The sequence below is a fragment of the Gigantopelta aegis genome, chromosome 6 (assembly GCF_016097555.1).
Source record: "Gigantopelta aegis isolate Gae_Host chromosome 6, Gae_host_genome, whole genome shotgun sequence".
Taxonomy (NCBI): Eukaryota; Metazoa; Mollusca; class Gastropoda; order Neomphalida; family Peltospiridae; genus Gigantopelta; species Gigantopelta aegis.
In genome coordinates, this window is record NC_054704.1 from 69,388,732 (window position 1) to 69,407,904 (window position 19,173).

Sequence of the window (19,173 nt, forward strand, 5' to 3'; positions counted from 1 at the left end):
AAATCAGGTGCGGGCGTAGGTCGAGACAATCTGAGCAGTCCAAGATCTGTTGGCTGGCGTCAACGTCGACCAGGCTTCCCCTGGGTCTGAGCTGGAGCACCGGATGGTCATCTGTTAAGAAACCGTCGAGAAGGTTGACCTCGAAAGGAACCTCTCCAGCGCTTAGATGGTGGTTGTGTAGTGAACGTAGACTTTCGCTTCGTGGATTCCAACGTCGAAATAAGTTGCAACGCTTTGACAGTTGCTGTCGACTGTTGGTCCTTATCATTGGCCGTAACCATGTCAGAAACCTTGCCTGCAAACAGCTTTGTTGCGGACCACGGTTGAGCTAACAGCTCCTTCTTATGCTGGAAATCCAAAGTTGACTTTTTCAGATAAGCCTGGCGACGGTACTGCATCAACATCGATGACATAGAGGTAACCGAAGACGTCAGGAAAGCTAGCATCTGCGCTTATTGTTGAAACAGCGCGTAGCACCGTGCATCTTTTGCCTGGGTGGCCATCGCAGCAAGGAAAACGTCATAGTAAGATAACACAAACAAGCAACGTCTCTGGGCAGTATCCATGGCTTGGACCTGTTTGTCCATCAAATCCACAGTTGACGACTTCCCAAGACGGTGAACATCTTCATCCACAGACGGAGCCCCATCTTTAAAGGGCATGTCAAACACCAGATACATACAGTGATTCCAAGACGGGAAGGCGACAAAGGACGCTGTGTCTTTAAAGGTGCGGTCTAAATCCGTCGCCACATCGGATATGAGTGTACCGGCTGCCAAGAAACGGATAACCACATCTTCCAGAGGGACATCAGTCGCTATCATCGGTGTCGGTCCCTTCTTGGACGGCGTTGGTGGATGTGGCAAGGACGGCAACATGTCATAGATGGCCGCCAAGCAATCCCTCATAGTCATATGGTCAGGAGAGTCAGGCTCATCAATGATAGAAACCGCTGTAGGCGCTGCATCTCCAAAGTCTCGAAGCACTCGAGCACAGGCTAATCGATCTGCCGAAATGGAAGCCGCTGGTGAACCGGACCGCGGACGGTCCCGTCGAGAACCCTCGGAGGCCCTGGAAGTCACATCAATCGAAGGTCGGCGCTGACAATCCATGGAACCCGTAGGAAGCCGTGCAGGTCATAGGGAACGGCTACGGTCCCGGCTCCGATGCGCCGAAGATGACTTCCCCGCTGAAGATCGGTGAGCCTTGGGAGTCCGTGGAACGTCTAACTGCATGAGTTGGCTTGTCAGAGGGCTGCGTAGGAAACGCAGGCCTGTCATCCGAAGTCTTACATCTTGGTAGAGCTGAAGAAGCCACACCCTCTGAAGAGGGGACTTGCACCGGACCTGACCCCAAAACTGCCGGTTTTGGTAAGGTTGCCATTGACGCCATTGTTTCTTTCAGCATGGTCAGTAGCATTGAACGTAACACTTCCACTACGGAGTCAGCAATTGAAGGCGAAGATTCCACTTTCTTGGTTCTTGCTGACACCACCTTCAGGTAAGCCGCGAACTCGACATTAGACAGGCCCGAACATAGGTCGCATCTCGAAGAGAGGCTACAAGGAACACGACAACCCGGACATAAATCATGAGGGTCGCCGCCCGCAGTAAATTTCTTACAGCGTAAACACGCTCGTACCTGTCGCTGAACATTAACATCCGACATGATAATAAGTTTTCAATCTGTGAAAGAGAAAGAAAAAACCAACCATGACACAAACACAAAGCCGGTCAACAATGACGCCATTTTGCAAATGGCGTCCGACACGACAACCGGCAATATATCAACATTTCATGTAAATAAACGCTTGGAAAGTGAAGCGAAATACGCGAAAAGACATACGAAAGCTAACGAAAACGAAGGTGAAACACATTTCACCCAAACACAAATACAAAACCAAAGGTGTTATAAAAAAGTTGACTCCAAACAGAGACAAGCAAAAGGACGTCCAGACCCTTTAGCGAAGAGAAAAAGAAGGAAGTTACAGTCATGTGACCTGAACTAGAGAGCAGTATGCAGTAGAAGAATTTAGGCCATCCCATTGGCTGTTGGGATGTTCGGACCAGACCACTTGTGTGGGGGGGGGGAGGTGCCCTTGTTTGAGGACAGGTAATGTCTAAAGAAATAGTGTGATCAAATACAATACATTCTTATAGCAGCAATTTCAAAATGATAAACTAGCATGGTCAGTATATTCAGCAGTGTTAAAAAGAAGGAAAAAAATCCAATATTCGAAGTATATTTAAGACAAGAAGATATCATCTAAAACCAAACCAGTGGTCAACGATCACAATATGCCATCAGAGAAACTGTAATACTGTACTTGTAAACTGGTGAAGCGATCCCATCCAAAAAGCTGATTTGTAAGTCTGGAATGTTTGCCTTTTCTCGGTCCATCATTTCTAGAGGCTTTTTGCCAGTATTCTTTTCCATGTCACCCTGAGAGAAGAACTCCTGGTAGACCAGTGACTGAAATGACAAGATGTGCAATAATGAAATAGCACTGCAATGCTGACATTTAATATTTAATTATGTAATGTGTTTTTAACTTTTCACACATCAACTTTATCAAGACTTTGAAATATAATGCCAAAAATTCTGGATCTTAAAAATTCCAAACATGTATAATTATCCTTTCCAAAATTCAGTCCAAAATGAGCAAAAGACATTTGACTAGAAATTAATGTTTCAAGAACAAAATGGAGAAAACTTGAGTGTTTTCTCTTTTATAGATACATTACCTGTCCTCAAACAAGTGCACCTCCCCCCCACGCAAGTGGTCTGGTCCGAACATCCCAACAGCCAATGGGATGGCCTAAATTCTTCTACTGTATACTGCTCTCTAGTTCCGGTCACATGACTGTAACTTCCTTCTTTTTCCATGAGCGCATCGCACGGAGAACAGGAAGCGGGGAGGCCCGGGCGGGATGAATCTTGAGGACAGGTAATGTATCTATAAAAGAGAAAACACTCAAGTTTTCTCCATTTCTATAGACATTACCTGTCCTCAAACAAGTGCAGCATTCAACAGATGGTGGTGGGTGCCGATATCCGTAGATGCTTGTGATAACTCCCCAACCGGAAAGAGGCTGACTAGTGGAAGAATAAGGCCAACCTTGGTAAACCCTCCTCCTAGGGATGCCCGTCACAGACCAATGCAGGTGATGTTAGTAACAACAACCAGAATGGTGGCATCCGTCAGCAGTGGCGGTACGGCTCCTAGAACACATGAACCAGGAGGCGGAAGCCACATCTTATGCTGGTTCTGACAGGGTGGGAAGACGTAGCCACCAGGGATGCAGGTGTTAGGTAACCCTCACGTATTGAAGTGTTATAGTTTTTCAATAACAAGCGACAACCTAATGAGGTGCATCCGTCAGAACATTGAACAAAACAAGACCCCCGAATGTTTTCTGTCTAGTACACCAAAGATCTGTTAGTTCAATAACGACAGCCAATAACCACATGCAGTGAAGGGTTAAGGTTATCGAGACAAAAGTTCCGGCACCAGTGCGTGAACTGTGCAAAAGAACAAAAGTCTAAGCAATCCTCACCTGTCGATTCGGTGGACATCTCGGTATGCAGCCCAGAATCAGACAGACATCAACGGCGACGAGGATGGCTTGTATTCAACAGAGTCTGTGCAGCAACAACCGGACCCAGATGATGGAACCCCTCAACGTCTTCTGTGGAGATATCCCTCAGATAATAGTTGGCAAAGATGGAGTCCGTCGCCCAGAAACAGCCAGTGATGATGTGCTGAATGGATGTGTTGCAATGCAGGGACATCGTGGCAGCCAAGGCACGAAGTTCATGCGGATTGGAAGCAGACGGAGCAGGTAAACCCTCCTTCTGATACGCGGTCAGGATAGAAGACCGGATCCAGGTGGCCACCGTGTTCTTGGTAATATCCCTCAACCGACTCTGGTTACAGGAAAGGAAAAGTCTTTTACGATGTTGTCGAAAAGATCTGGTCCTCTCGATGTACTGGTGCAAGGCTCTAACAGGGCACAACGCCAAGTCCTCAACGTCCGCCGGACCAACGATAGAGGAGAGGGCCTGCACAACATACGAGCGAGGCGCTTGGTCTGGTAACTGATTCTTTGCAATAAAGTTCATGAGTAACCCCAAGTTGACTGCACGCCGATCTCGGTGAAAAACGTACCAAATCGACATCAAGAGCATGAAGTTCTGAGACACGAGCAGCTGTGGCGAAACCGAGTAAAAAAACACCGTCTTCCGTGTCAAATCTTGCAGGGAAGAGGACTCGATCGGCTCATAAGGTGCAGTCGATAACGCTCGTAACACCAAATTCAGGTCCCATCTTGGTGGCCGAAAACCGGTGTACTTGATCTTCAAGGCGAAAACCTTTGATCATTTTATGGATCTCAGGAATACCCGATAACTTCGTTCCAGTAGTTACATCACGAACAGTAGCGATGACCGAAACGTACCCAGCGATGGTAGACCCCTTCAATCGTAAAGTGGTCCGCAGATATAGCAAAAAATCAGCAAGACGAGGTATCTGTATCGTCTGAGGTTTGATCTTTTTTCTAACACACCATCGGTGAAAGCAAAGCCATCTGACGTTGTAAGCCGCAGTAGTAGATGATCTGTGCGCTTTCAAAATGGCCGCCGTAGACTGTGAAGAAAAACCTTTCTTCCTCAAACTCTTGGAGATAAAGTCCACGCGTGCAGTTGGAACAACTGCGGACGTGGATGGTACAGTCTTGACGTGGGATGCAGCAACAGATGATCCCAGTCTGGCAGCGGTAAAGGATGTGGATCGGCAAGACGTATTAGATCTGGATACCACATCCTGGATGGCCACATCGGAGCAATGAGCAACAGGCGACAATGGTACAGCTGAAACCTCTGAAGCACCCTTGGAAGGAGGATTGGTGGAGGAAAAGCGTACGCGTCCATCTGTTCCCAGCTGATGGCCAATGCGTCGAGATCCAGAGCTTCGGGATCCGGCACCGGAGACACGTAAACCCTCAGCTGATGGTTGAATCGTGTGGCGAAAAGATCGATGTTTGGTGTCCAAAGTCTGTCGCACACCCATCGAAACGCTTCCGGATGGAGCATCCACTCCGTCGGCTGTGGAGACGACGGCCGGGACAAAGTGTCGGCTAGTACATTGCAAACCCCTGGAATATGACGAGCCCGAAGTTGCAACGGAATTTCGTCGACCAGCTTGTAGAGACGATAAGTCAACTGCAGCAGACTGCTGGAGTGAGTTCCGCCCTGACGATTGATGTAAGCCGCCGCGGTCGTACTGTCTGTGGCCACCATGAGAGAGGCTTCCGTCAACATCTGTCGCCAATGAAGGATAGCGTAGTAGACTGCCAACAACTCTAACAGGTTGATGTGGAGTCCGAGTTCGACGGGAGACCACAGCCCTGAAGTAGTCTGGTTGCTTAGATGGGCTCCCCAACCTTCCAGTGACGCGTCGACGAATAGGTGATGAGTGGCTATGAAGGCCCGCATAGAGACACCTTCTAAGACGTTCGATCGGAGCTGCCACCACTGCAGGCTGGAGCGTAGATCGTCTGGAAGTGAGATGATCAAGTCCGGATTGTTGAAACGAACAAACGGGTTGAGAAACATCTGCAAGCGCCGCAACTGGAGACGACCTCTGAGTGTCAAATCCTGGGCAGAAGTGAGGAGACCCAGGAGACTCTGCCAACCGCGGAAGGTCATTGGAGCGGTGAGGGCTATGACAATCATGGTCTGGATCTTCTCCCAACGGTCTAAGGGAACTTGAACGAGGCCCAGGTCGGGTCGAAGCCAAGCGCCTATGAACTGTAGAGACTGTGTGGGAGCCAGTCGAGATTTCTCGATGTTGATAATCCAACCCAGCTGCTTGAGAAAGTCCATGATGAAGGCAACATGTGCAGTCAGCCCTGTCTTGCTGTGACACCTCATCAGGCAATCGTCGAGGTATGGGTAAAAGGATATACCTCTGCGATGCAGGAAGCGTGACATCGGAGTCGTGATTCTGGTGAACAGCCATGGCGCTATGGATATCCCAAAGGGCAGGACTTTCCATTCGTAATGCCGACCCTGTAGCACAAACCGTAGGTAGTGATGGAAATCGGCATGCATCGGAACGTGCAGGTAGGCGTCCTTGAGATCTAGCGAGGCAAGCCAATCCCCCGGTCTGATCACGGCTATGATATCTCGCAACGTTAACATCTTGAAGGTCGGAGGAGGAGACAGATAGCGGTCGTTGAAGACCGCCAAGTTGTGAATCATTCGCAGCTCTGGAGAATCTTTCTTTGGTACGAGAAAGATGTCCGAGTAAAATCCGGGTGTTAATTGTACTTCCGAAATGCTGCGAACGGCTCCCTTCTCCACCAGCTTGTTGACGGACTCCTGTAGAACCTTGATTTGCGCAACGGAATGCCGCGGTTCTCGAGGTGAAGTGGTCAATGGAGGGATGGCAGACAATTGCAGACGATACCCTGTCTTCAAGATCGACGTGACAAACGGATCTTGGCAAAGTGTCTGCCAGTTTCGCCAATAACGGCGAAGTCGACTTCCGACCATGGATCTTTCGACCGGTGTGGTACACACCGGAAGCGTCAAAACCGAATCGTTGTTCTGGTTCAAAATCAGGGGCAGGCGTAGGTTGAAGCAATCTGAGCAGTCCACGATCTGTTGGCTGGCGTCAACGTCGACCAGGCTTCCCCTGGGTCCGAGCTGGCGGACCGGATGGTCGTCTGACCGGAAACCTTCGAGAAGGTTGACCTCGAAAGGAACCTCTCCAGCGTTTAGATGGTGGTTGTGGTGTGAATGTAGACTTCCGCTTTGTAGATTCCAATGTTGAAATAAGTTGCAACGCTTTGACAGTTGCTGTCGACTGTTGGTCCTTATCATTGGCCTTCACCACCTCAGAAATTTTGCCTGCAAAAAGCTTAGTTGCTGACCACGGTTGAGCTAACAGCTCCTTCTTATGCTGAAAATCCAAAGTGGATTTCTTTAAATAAGCCTGGCGACGATATTGCATTAACATCGAGGACATCGAAGTCACCGAAGACGTCAGGAAAGCTAGCATCTGCGCTGATTGCTGAAATAGCGCGTAGCACCGTGCATCTTTTGCCTGGGTGGCCATCGCCGCAAGGAAAACGTCCAAGTAAGATAATACAAACAAGCAACGTCTCTGGGCAGTATCCATGGCTTGTACTTGTTTGTCTGTCAAATCCACGGTTGACGACTTCCCAAGACGGTGAACGTCTTCATCCAAGGACGGAGCTACATCTGTAAAGGTCATGTCAAATACCGGATACATACGGTGACCCCAAGTCGGGAAGGCGACGAAAGACGCTGTGTCTTTAAAAGTGCGGTCTAAATCCGTCGCCACCTCGGATACGAGTGTACCGGCAGCCAAGGAACGGATCACCACATCTTCCGGAGGGACATCAGTCGCTATCATCGGTGTCGGTCCCTTCTTGGACGGCGTTGGTGGATGTGGCAAGGACGGCAACATGTCATAGACTGCCGCCAAGCAATCCCTCATATTCATATGATCAGAAGATTCAGTCTCATCAATGACGGAAACCGCTGTAGGCGCTGCATCTCCAAAGTCTCGAAGCACTCGAGCACAGGCTAATCGATCCGCCGAAACAGAATTCACTGGTGAACCGGACCGTGGACGGTCCCGTCGAGAACCCTCTGAAGCGTCAATAGAAGGTCTGCGCTGCCGATCCACGGACCCCGTAGGGAGACGTGCAGGTCGTGGGGAACGGCTACGAGCCCGGCTCCGTTCCCGGCTCCGCTGCGCCGAAGATGACTTTGAAGATCGGTGATCCTTGGAGGCCGTGGAACGCCTAACTGATTGAGTCGGCTTGTCCGAGGGCTGCGTAGTAACTGCAGGCCTGTCATCTGAAGTCTTGCATCCTGGAGCCGCACCCCCCGAAGAGGGGACTTGAACCGGACCTGGTCCCAAACCCGCCGGTTGTGGTAAGGCCGCCATTGACGCCATAGTCTCTTTCAGCATAGTAGGTAGCATCGAACGTAATACATCTGCTATGGAGTCCGCAATTGACGGCGAAGATTCCACTTTCTTGGCTCTCGCCGACAGCACCTTCAAGTAAGCCGCGAACTCGACAGTAGACAGGCCCGAACACAGGTCGCATCTCGAAGAGAGGCTACAAGGAACACGGCAACCCGGACATAATTCATGAGGGTCGCCGCCTGCAGTGAACTTCTTACAGCGTAGGCACGCTCGTACCTGACGCTGAACATTAACATCTGACATGATAATAAGTTTTCAATCTGTGAAAGAGAAAGAAAAGAAACCATGACACAAACACAAAGTCGGTCAACAAAGACGCCATTTTGCAAATGGCGTCCGACACGACAACCGGCAATATAATAACATTTCATGTAATTAACACTTGGCAAGTCAAGCGAAATACGCGAAACATACGAAAGGTAACGAATAAGGTGGAAAAAAAAAACATTCCACCTAACACCAAGCCAGTCAATACAGACGCCATTTTGCAAATGGCGTCCGACACGACAACCGGCAATATAACAACAAAACCAAAGGTCTTATAAAAAAAGTTGACTCCAAAACAGAGCCAAACAAAAGACGTCCAGACCCTTTCGCGAAGAGAAAAAGAAGGAAGTTACAGTCATGTGACCGGAACTAGAGAGCAGTATACAGTAGAAGAATTTAGGCCATCCCATTGGCTGTTGGGATGTTCGGACCAGACCACTTGCGTGGGGGGGAGGTGCACTTGTTTGAGGACAGGTAATGTCTATAGAAATTGACTTTCAACAAACATTATGAACATCAATAACTGAACTTGGGTCATTTGACTGTGAGATCATAAGTTTTTGGGGTTTTTTTTAAATTGATTGGTCTTACTGCGATGTGTTTAGTGTTGTCCCAGTTCTTTGTTTGATCAGACAAGTCACATGATGTCATAAGCAAGCAGAGAAGGAACTTCTTATTTCTTGGTTTTGTCTGATCGTAACCATCTGAAATTGAAAATATAAGCATTAAGAAACCAGGATTCACTTGTTTATAAAGTTTATATCCATGAACTGCCAATAAAGTGAATGCTGATGGGATTTAAAGAAAACACACAACTTTTACCACAAAAAAAGTTGTATCAACGAATTCTTTATGTCCCGAATTGAAAAAAAAATAATATAAAAAAACTGTCAAAGGAGTAGTTGCATATAAAACTATCTGCACCCTCCCATCAAACGTATCCCATTGGAAATAGTCTAAAATAAAATATATCTGAGAATAATGGTACATATAGTTTAATATTTTGCTCTACAGCCAGTGAAAGAAACTGAAATTGCCCCTTCTACTCACTGACTGCCATTTCTTGCAGCTGCTTGAGTATTCTGAGATGATGAGCCAGATCTGTGGCAAGGATGATGTCTCTCATTAAATCTAAGACACTTTGATAGTCCTGCAAAAACACAAGCAATCACTCGGACGTTTATTATGCAATATTAATCTCACATACATTATATATATATACAGATATTAGGATTCTAATTGGCAGTATTCTTTGGTATAAATTCCTATACAGTCTTTGGCCTACTTGTAAAGGTTTCCTGCATGTAACAAATAAACAATCATTACCAATTCATCAAATCAACACTGTGTATAATTATTTAAACTGGATTTTTAAATAAACATTTACTCTGAGAAACACTTAATGCTCTTAAGGCACCTGCTAAATAATGCCAGTACAGACAAATATTGAATCACACATGTTAAAGAAATGTTTCACTGTTACCTTGCTTGAGAGATTTTCAAAGATATTGCATCCTTCTGTGTTAACAATACACATACTCTGTGCAAAGTGATGTCGCTGAAATATAAAGCACAGTATTAGACCATCATATCAACATCTTCTACTATGAGAAATAATAATAATAACAAATGGTTACAACCACTACTTAACACTTAATTTGTATCATTAACCCTTTGCATATTTGTTCTTGTAATGTTTAAAAGCAGTTTGTTGCAGATTTAATACAAATTGATATTTTCAGTTTAAATGTATTCAGAGCAAATCAAGATATCATGCAATATGCCATATAGCACTGATGTATTATACTACTTAGGCATCCCCAGAATTGCCTAGTCAAAACATATACAACTTACCTCCATGACAGACCCTTCTGAACTGTAGAGAGCAGCCAACACAGATTGCTAAAACAAACCATTTACACATTTTTTTAATGCACCACTAATACTTTCACACCTGTTTCACCAAAAGCAGGTCCACAACAAACATAAAAGTGTATTACATATAACTGTGTACCAGTCAGCAGGAGCGGTGTAATACCATGTTTGGTTATAATGACAATCACATGATGTGTGGGAAAAGAATAATTAGATGTGGTTAAAAACAGGACTTAAAAATTGTGTATTACAATTTATATTAAGATGAGACACATATGTAATACATATAATATGTAATTACTTTAATACAAGAAAATAATGCATACAGACAGGTATACACTGAAATACATATTTTATTCATGTGTCTGGTAAAGGTAATATTAAAAGATCACACTGTTATTTCAATAAATTTACTTTTAATTTAGTTTTATCTCAAATCAATAAAACAATTTTAAAGAAGTTGGCAATTATGTCGATAATCAAACTGTTAGTCATGTTTTATTAGTTGGTAGTCATTATCTCCATCTGTTATGCACAGCACCCAGAAATGATCTGGTATGGAGCAGAAGCGACCCATGATTTGTTAGTTTGTAGTAATTGCATCCACTTTATGAAATGACAAGGAGCTGAGCTAACAAAGTATATGTACTTTGTGTGAACAACAACTACTACTCATGCATGGACTGGTCGTTTCACTTTTTAAGGGGTTTTTTTGTTGCTAATTTTTAAACTTTCTATTGACATAAATCAGTATTCATTATAATAGATGGACACGTGGGTTGTATTAGTCTAGTTTTGTCATTTGGTTTGTTTTTTTAGTTTGTTTAGTCTTGGTGGTGTTATTGGTTAAAAATATACTGTGTCAAGCAACTACTGCAAAGATTCATCAATCACATTTTTCTCAATAACATTTTCTTGTATTAATTTATGACTTACAGTAGATATCAAAGTATTTTCCTAAGATTACTTACAGACTGAACCTGAAAAGAGTTGGTCGTCCCTCTGTGATCGATGTCATGACACATGCATGACACAAACAGAGCAAACATTTCGATGGGTCTGAAATTGAAAATTTCACTTGCATTTTCAAGAACTGTCGATCCAATAATCAGTTATTTTCAAACATCACAAATCTGAAAATCAAAATCCCCAAATTTAAATCATGTCAAATAAACCTATAACCATTTCACAACTGCCAGTTTGCAATATTCTAGATGCAGTTTTATAATTATGGTTCTATTTTATGTCAGGGGTTTTTTGGTGTTTGTTTCCATAAATATCATCAATATGTTTTTATCTGACAATACAAATATAATAGATCATGTGTGTGCTGCATTTGTACATATATGCACACAGCTTAGTGAACAATGATTTTATGTCAAAACCAGTATCATATAACACAACAACAAAATCTTACTTACTCCAAATACTTTTCCAGTTTGATGTTCTGGATTAAGAGGTAGCAGAAGTGTGTAACTGCATAAGCATGCATCCAGTTGTGGTAAGGTGGATTCCTGTAACCTTTCTTCACCATCAGGCAGAATCTGAGTTATTAATAGCAAAAACATCATGACAAGCAAATTTTCATCAAGTATACTATTTGTAGTGGTCATCTTGAAATGTAACATAAAATCAATATACAAATTTTAAACATTTGTAGCAGAAAACCAATATACAAATATAGAACGAATCTTAAATATTTGTAACATAAAACCAATATATAAAATTTGTATAGATTAAACACTGTGGTATTGTGTGCATTATTATGAATGCTGCATCAGGTGCTTGTCATGGGACTGAACCCCTTCAGTGGACCTACTGGGGTTTTTTCCCCACTATCCTAACCAGTGCCCCACAATTGAAATATTAAAGGCCATGGTATGCGATATCCTGTCTATGCTAAAAAGAGGATACTCCCTGAGTGTCTTGTGATACCATAATTTATCAGTACGAGTTGATAAAAGTATGAAATCCGAGGCTTGCAGAGGATTTTTATACTTTTATCAACAAGTGCAGATAAATTATGATATCACAAGACACGAGGAGGGGTATTCTTTTTATCATCCATTATCATTCTTTTTATTTGCGACAGATGTAAACAATGTCAGTAATGTGGGTTGCATGTCACTATATCTGGCAGCGGTAGACTTGTTAACTAGCAGAACGGCAGTGGCGTGACATCACTAATGATAGGTTTGGTGCTAAAACAAACACAGTGACGTAACAAAATATTGTCTTGTGATTAAAATTTGCCCAATTAAGATTAAAAGAAGCGATATCTCCTGCTGAGAATATTGCAGGAGATATCACAAATTATAATGCCAGCGATAACTCCTACAAAAGCCTTTAATGGATGATAAGTGTATATAAAAGATCCCTTGCTGCTAATGGAAGAAACTAGCTTTCTTTGAATATTATTTGTTACAATCACCAAATGTCAACATCCAACAGCCAAACCAAGTTTATTATAAATATAAATCAAGTACCTTGTAAGTGTGTCTTTTCTGATCCTGTATCTTGATGTGAATCCAAGTTCATCAAACATGGCCATGCATGCCTAGAAGCATCAAAACAAAACAGTTACAGTAAATACTTGTTAAACTTGTTATGTAATAATAAAAAACAAAAAACAAGAACAGTTTTTATACAGATAAAATATAAAGATATGACAAGTTGGTGGCATATTAAATTATGAATCTATGCCATAAACAACTTTATAATTTCTTTAAGAAATCCATCAAATGATGTTTGTTTCCATTATAATCAATATAGCATATCAAGACATGGACAGACAACAGACACTGCACCTAGACAGAAGTTCTCAGATTTATTTGTCTAGTCGGAAAAAAAAGCCAAATGAGGTGTTACCATTAAAGAGTCACTGTCAGAAAGAGATCTTGGAGCATAGTAGAACTTGTCAAAGTCTGGGCTGAAGTCAAACACTGATGGTATGTCTACTTTACAATACATTTCCACTTCAGATGGAGACACCTACAAAACAATTCTTCAAGTTATCAGATTAATGTTACGTGGACAATTAAACATCAGACACAAATAAAACTGGTGTTTATAGCACAATTCTGGAACTTATAAAATATATTGTACATCACCAAATGTGTGAGCAAGATATGCAAGTTGTCACTGTACAACACTGGCTATACCTAACTTCTATCAGAACAATAAGGTATAACCCTCCATTTCAGTGTGCTCATAATTACCATTTGTACTAAGTTTCAACTTAAAAATAGCATCCAAAACATTCTGGAGATCATATTTTTGAGTTGTAAATGTGGAGAAAAAAAAGAAATACCCAAGCAACCATAATCTTTGAATTTAGAAAAATGGCAATGAAATGTTTCTTTAACTATGTATTAATTATCAAAATTAAACATACACCATAAAAGTCCCAACAAAAAGTTAAAGTAGTTTTATTTAACGACACCACTAGAGCACATTGATTAATTAATCATCGGCTATTGGATGGCAAACATTTGGTAATTCAGACATGTAGCTGACATCAGAGGAAACCCACTACATTTTTCCTATTGCAGCAAGGGATTTTTATTATGCACTTTTCCACAGACAGGAAAGCACATGCCACAGCCTTTGACCAGTTGTGATGCAATGGTTGGAACAAGAAAAAATCCAATCCGTTAAATGGATTCACAGAGGTGGTTCAATCCTGTGATGCAAGCACCTCAAGCGAGCACTCAACCGACAGCTAAATCCTACCCAAGGTGCCATCAAAGATCATTGATTGTCGCTAAAATGGTGCGAGACTATATTTTAATACAATATTAACAACTTGTTTTTAAAATTCTTTCTTTACTTTTTTTTAAAGATTTATTTATTGTATTATCAGCAAAAACAGCTCAATTTGTCAGTGATATACATTATTGTTAACTATTTTGACAGAAATGTAACTGGAACTGAAACTAGAACTGGAACCTACTTCTTTACATGTGCACTTGAAAGCAAACAAGTTGTACTTATGAGTTTACAACTTGGAAATATAAATTTTCAACCACACCCAAAAGCAGCATAAAGGCAACCATTTCTCAATTTTTGTTGGGGTGCATACAGTAATATGGCACTAAATGTACATCACTGAGGAACAATTTGCCTATGTAAAGAATAACAAGGCATCTTTCTTTATGGATATACAATATCCAATTCAAATAAAAATGCAATGGTTGACTGAATACTAAAAATAAGTGAAACCCTCTTTACACCACCAAATTACCCAAATAAAATTTAAATGTGTTACTTACACCAGGTTTTCTATGCAAATAAACAGGATTAGTTTAGAAATAATATAATCACATAAAATAAATAGTAAAGTTATTCCTATGAATGATTGCATGTACTTCACAGACCACTCTTTGGTTAAAGTGAGCTGAAAACAGAAAAAGAAACTTGTTTATTATTTTGCTAAAATTAACATGCACACCAATAAAGGGAATGACCAAAAAGCCAAGCAAGCAACACATGTACCATAAAAGAAATTCTACAGGTGTTAAAGATCAGTGCACACAAGAACAATTTTTCACTGACAAAAATACTATGTCCCTTTTGTCGACATTATGTGAAGAATAGTAATATGAGTTGTTGTATTTTTACATCTGAACTTTTAACACAAACATATCCATTATACTTACCAGAATCTGCTTTACTCTGTGCACCATTTACTGACAGTAATATGCTCAGTACTTAGTACCGGTAGGTCTATTAGCAATTCCTAACACAGAAACAATGCCAGAATCTAAAACCAAACATTCTCCAAAGTGGCCAGGAAAACATCACAGAAGACAAATACTCTCCAGTATATCAATACCTAACACTCTTGAAAGTCACCCAACCAAAGTGAATTATTTAAAGTGAACAGGAAAGTCCACAGTATTAAAATATTCTTCAAATAAAACATGATAATGTAAATCTACAGTATCCAAACAGTCTCCAAAGTGAACAGGGAAAGTTCAGCAATTCCAAACACTTTCCAAAGTGAACTATAAAAGACCTCAGTATCCAAACACTGTCCAAAGTGAACTATGAAAGACCTCAGCAGCCAAACACTGTCCAAAGTGAGCAAAGTTCCACAGTACATAAATACTCTCAAAAGTGACCAGTTCACACTACAGAAACACTGTTCAGAGTCCACAGTCTCCAAACACACAAATGCGGAAAGGTCCTTAGTATCTAAACACTCTTCAAATAAGTAAATTCCACAGTACCCAATGTGACCAAACAAAGTTAACAGTATTCCAACACTCTCAAAAGTGACCAGACAAATGGTACGATGAAAATAAACTGTCAGAAAAGAAAACAAATACAGGGTCCAAATATAATGATTGCACAGTTAGCTGAGACAACATGGGCAAATGAAATCTGCATCTCCTATTGCCAACCTGGTGACAGAATTGTGCAAATTTTATAGCGTTCTATATGCATTAAAATGAAACAGATGACTTGGCATTAATGACTAATTTTAAAAATTGTATCAAAATATATTGTTAACTTTTAAATCTATACCAAATCTCAGAAAAAAAATTCTTTTCACAAACTAAATGTCAATGTAAATTAAAAAAAGTTTCTACTTTGGGTTTTTTTGCATTTTGCCATTTTATTAAATTTACAAAATGTACATCAATTATACCAAGGCATACCAGTAATATTGATGGCAATGCTGGGGAGGATGGGTAGATACTGTGAGATCGAAATTAAATTTTTGTTTTAGGTTTCTTGACTGAATGAGCACAAATGGCTAATTAAAACTCATCATCTTTTATTAATAATAAAAAAGACAAGATTATTATTTCAAATACCTAAAATATTTTTAAAAGTGTGCTAACTCAATATGCATGTATATAATTTATGTTATTGTGATAGAGTTTTAAAAATGTAATTTAAGATTAATACTTTCATAAAACAAGGATTAAACATTTAAAAAGTCACAATAAAGCAAAGGTTTTAATGAAACTTGTCTGGCTGGCAAACATTGATGTGTATTAGGCCATGATGTCCAAGGAATGTAAAGTCTCAATAGAGATATGGACAAGTAACAAACCAAGACCGATAATCTTTTACACCAAGTTTGGTAGGAAATAAATGTTTAATAAACATTCCTGACAAGAACTAACAACAGACAAATCAGTTGACTGACCTCTTCGTTAACAATAAAGCTATAATATAGCAATTCAAGGCTAAACATTTCAGGCAAACCACTGGTCTCTTCATATGTCAGTAATGTAACGAACAGCCATTCAGTTATGTGGTGAACCATTACACATTTTGAAACTAAAAGTTACAAAACAAATTTATGTAACATTTTGAAATATTGTCCCCCATCAATCTGTGTGAATTGTTAGTAAAGGCCAGGAGTGAAAATGCAAGCATATAAAGCAGCTTGTGATGTTGTAAGTCCCAAGTGACTTGGTTTTGACCAACCCCGTATTAACTATTTTGAAGGAGACAAGATAAACACTCACCTTTCTCATTTCATCTGGTTTGTTTGTACGAGACCTTACAAAATACATACAACCTCAAATAAAACCTCCATTACCTCAATCTAATCAACTCTATTCCAATTAAACATCTTAACTGTGCTGACGTGTAGATACTTTAACATAGAGCAATACTCTATCTGTTAATTTATATTCAAAGTCAAAATACTGAATAAAAATAAACCTTTAAAGTTCCGAAGGTTACGGTAACTTCCATTCTGTAAAAACAAGCCAGAGAAAATGTACTGTGGCAGAAATAATACTTGTTACGGTAAAAGGCCCTAGATCATTTATTGGACAAGAATTTTTTTTTACAAAACTTGGATCATTTTCTCTTTTCATGAATACTTACCCTGACCTTTGACCCCAATTCCCATTCCCCCCCCCCCCCCCCCCCCCCCCCCCGACCCATGGATGGTCTGAACATACCAACAACTAATCAAATGGCTAAAATCTTCCAAAGACCCATGTGCATCCTGTTCTGGTCATAAGGAAATCATTTCCCTCATCATTCTCCTTCACTGCTGCAGTCTAAAGTCTGTTGTTTGGACAAGTTCTTGGGATCAGAGGGTAAAGTGTCTCTCAATTACACCCAATAAACAGCCATTTACCTAAATAATTAACATGGCATTACTGTTCTAAAATTATGTTCTATTGCTAATACTCACTTAGGTGGTCACTTAATAAACCTGGACTTTTAAGTAATTAAAATATTTTTTTTTTTCTGAAACGCTTAAACCCAATAATCCAGACCTAGGGCCAAATACCTAGAAGAAATAAAATGCAAACTACCTGTCAACCAAAGTTAGTGTGCAGCCATGCAAAACATAAAAACCTGTAGTGAAAGCAGAAGCAAAAAACTGAAAATGTCTAAACTAACCTGCATATGATAAATCATAAGTTCATTAGAAAGATTACTACGGTGCTGTGAGTCCTGTAGTTTCTTGTACATGAGACACTGAAAATACAAAATAATTGAAAGAAAAAAAAGATACACAAGCAACAGAAGACAACTACGCATTCCCAACAGTGTGTGTGCTACACTGCCTACGACAGCTCTGTGTTGGCAGACAACATAAACAACAAGGGCCTACTACGTCGCTAGGACGGTACCTTCATGTGATACATCATCAACTCGTTTGCAAGATGGTTTCGGTACTGTGCATCTAAAACCTTCTTGTACATCAGGGACTGAAATGTCAAACAAGCTAGATAAAATGTTGTGTCGTCATTACATGTAACATACATAACACAACCACTGAATGAAACAAACTCAAGTCATCATATCTAAAAAAGCCATCATTTCTGTTGTCATTGCATGTACTATATATGTGTCGTCATTACATGTAACATACATAACAGAACTAATGAACAAAACAAATCCAAGACATCATTTCATTTTTTAAATCATTTGGTTTTAAAATGGATATTAAGGGGTTTTTTATTGTTTGTTTTAATGTTTAAGTTTTTAAAATGTTCAACCATCTTTTCTGTTTTTATAAGGTTTAAACTTACTGTAAAACGTATGTTTTATCAGTAGGGGAAGGCTTTTAAAAAAAAGTATTAAATATGTTTTCTTACAATACATTTAAAAATATTTGAAGTCATCTTCTCAAATGCTCAGCTACATGACATCATTTATAATTCTTTAAATTTGTGATTTCTACCAGAATTTACACACAAAGTCATCTTATTTTGAATCTATTATTAAATAAACTGGACCACAGAAGTATGTGATAAAAAAAGGCCTGCGTTGAATTGTAACACTGCTAACACATCAAACATGCTTACATGACTGATACTTATACAGCAATAAACAGCAAAAGCTGAAGCAATGTCCTCATCAAACACCGTGAAATATGGTCCAGTCTTCTTGTTGCACAGTTGGGCCACTCCCAGCACAACATCTGCAAAACAACATTTACAATTTTTAGAAATAACATGATGAGGTCTCAGTACTGACTGGAGATGTTTTCTGGCTTCACCATTATAGGGCTGATTGCTAGAAACAGTTAAAAAAAATACTGGACTGGTGCAGTATGCTTTTCATACCAGAACTGGCTGAATCAAATCACCAAGATCCAATATCAATGTGAGCTTGTAACACATTCTAAGAATATTTGCATGTTATCATTCATGTATTAGACTGGCAATTATTGTTACATATTAACTCTGAGAGAAAATAAGTGTCCTTCAGCAACAATTAGTATTTTAAGAAATAAAATAACATACCTTCTTCATTCTTGATTGGAAATGTTAAAATGTTTCTGAAACAATAAAAATAAAAATGACATGTATGCACATGGAAATAAAATATACAACACGCAAATAATAATATACACCCTATAAAAAAAATATGGGTATAAAGTAAGTAAATACAGTAACAGTATCTGCAATATTAATATAATATTATTAATCAATTAATATATCCAGTAACTTGATATAGCACATTCAAGAATAGAAATTTGTACAACTATGTAACAGAAGTGATGTCACAAAGATAGAAAT

At 40.3% G+C, this 19,173-nt stretch overlaps 1 protein-coding gene across 5 annotated transcripts in view; it reads right to left on the reverse strand.

Moving 5' to 3' along the window:
• LOC121374133 (cGMP-dependent 3',5'-cyclic phosphodiesterase-like) overlaps nucleotides 1-19,173 on the reverse strand; it is a 147,034-nt gene that overhangs the window by 10,967 nt on the left and 116,894 nt on the right. For 3 of the 5 annotated variants that reach the window (XM_041501082.1, XM_041501083.1, XM_041501080.1), the window contains exons 19-30: nucleotides 18,898-18,932; nucleotides 18,457-18,572; nucleotides 17,546-17,623; nucleotides 13,034-13,156; nucleotides 12,652-12,722; nucleotides 11,587-11,709; nucleotides 11,137-11,224; nucleotides 10,145-10,192; nucleotides 9,774-9,848; nucleotides 9,341-9,440; nucleotides 8,882-8,994; nucleotides 2,327-2,472 (exon numbers count right to left, since the gene is read on the reverse strand). In XM_041501082.1, coding sequence (XP_041357016.1) covers nucleotides 2,327-2,472; nucleotides 8,882-8,994; nucleotides 9,341-9,440; nucleotides 9,774-9,848; nucleotides 10,145-10,192; nucleotides 11,137-11,224; nucleotides 11,587-11,709; nucleotides 12,652-12,722; nucleotides 13,034-13,156; nucleotides 17,546-17,623; nucleotides 18,457-18,572; nucleotides 18,898-18,932 — 1,116 coding nt within the window. Of the gene's footprint in view, nucleotides 1-2,326; nucleotides 2,473-8,881; nucleotides 8,995-9,340; nucleotides 9,441-9,773; nucleotides 9,849-10,144; nucleotides 10,193-11,136; nucleotides 11,225-11,586; nucleotides 11,710-12,651; nucleotides 12,723-13,033; nucleotides 13,157-17,545; nucleotides 17,624-17,778; nucleotides 17,857-18,456; nucleotides 18,573-18,897; nucleotides 18,933-19,173 lie in introns of all 5 variants that reach the window. The other 2 variants (XM_041501085.1, XM_041501081.1) reach the window with 1 other exon arrangement.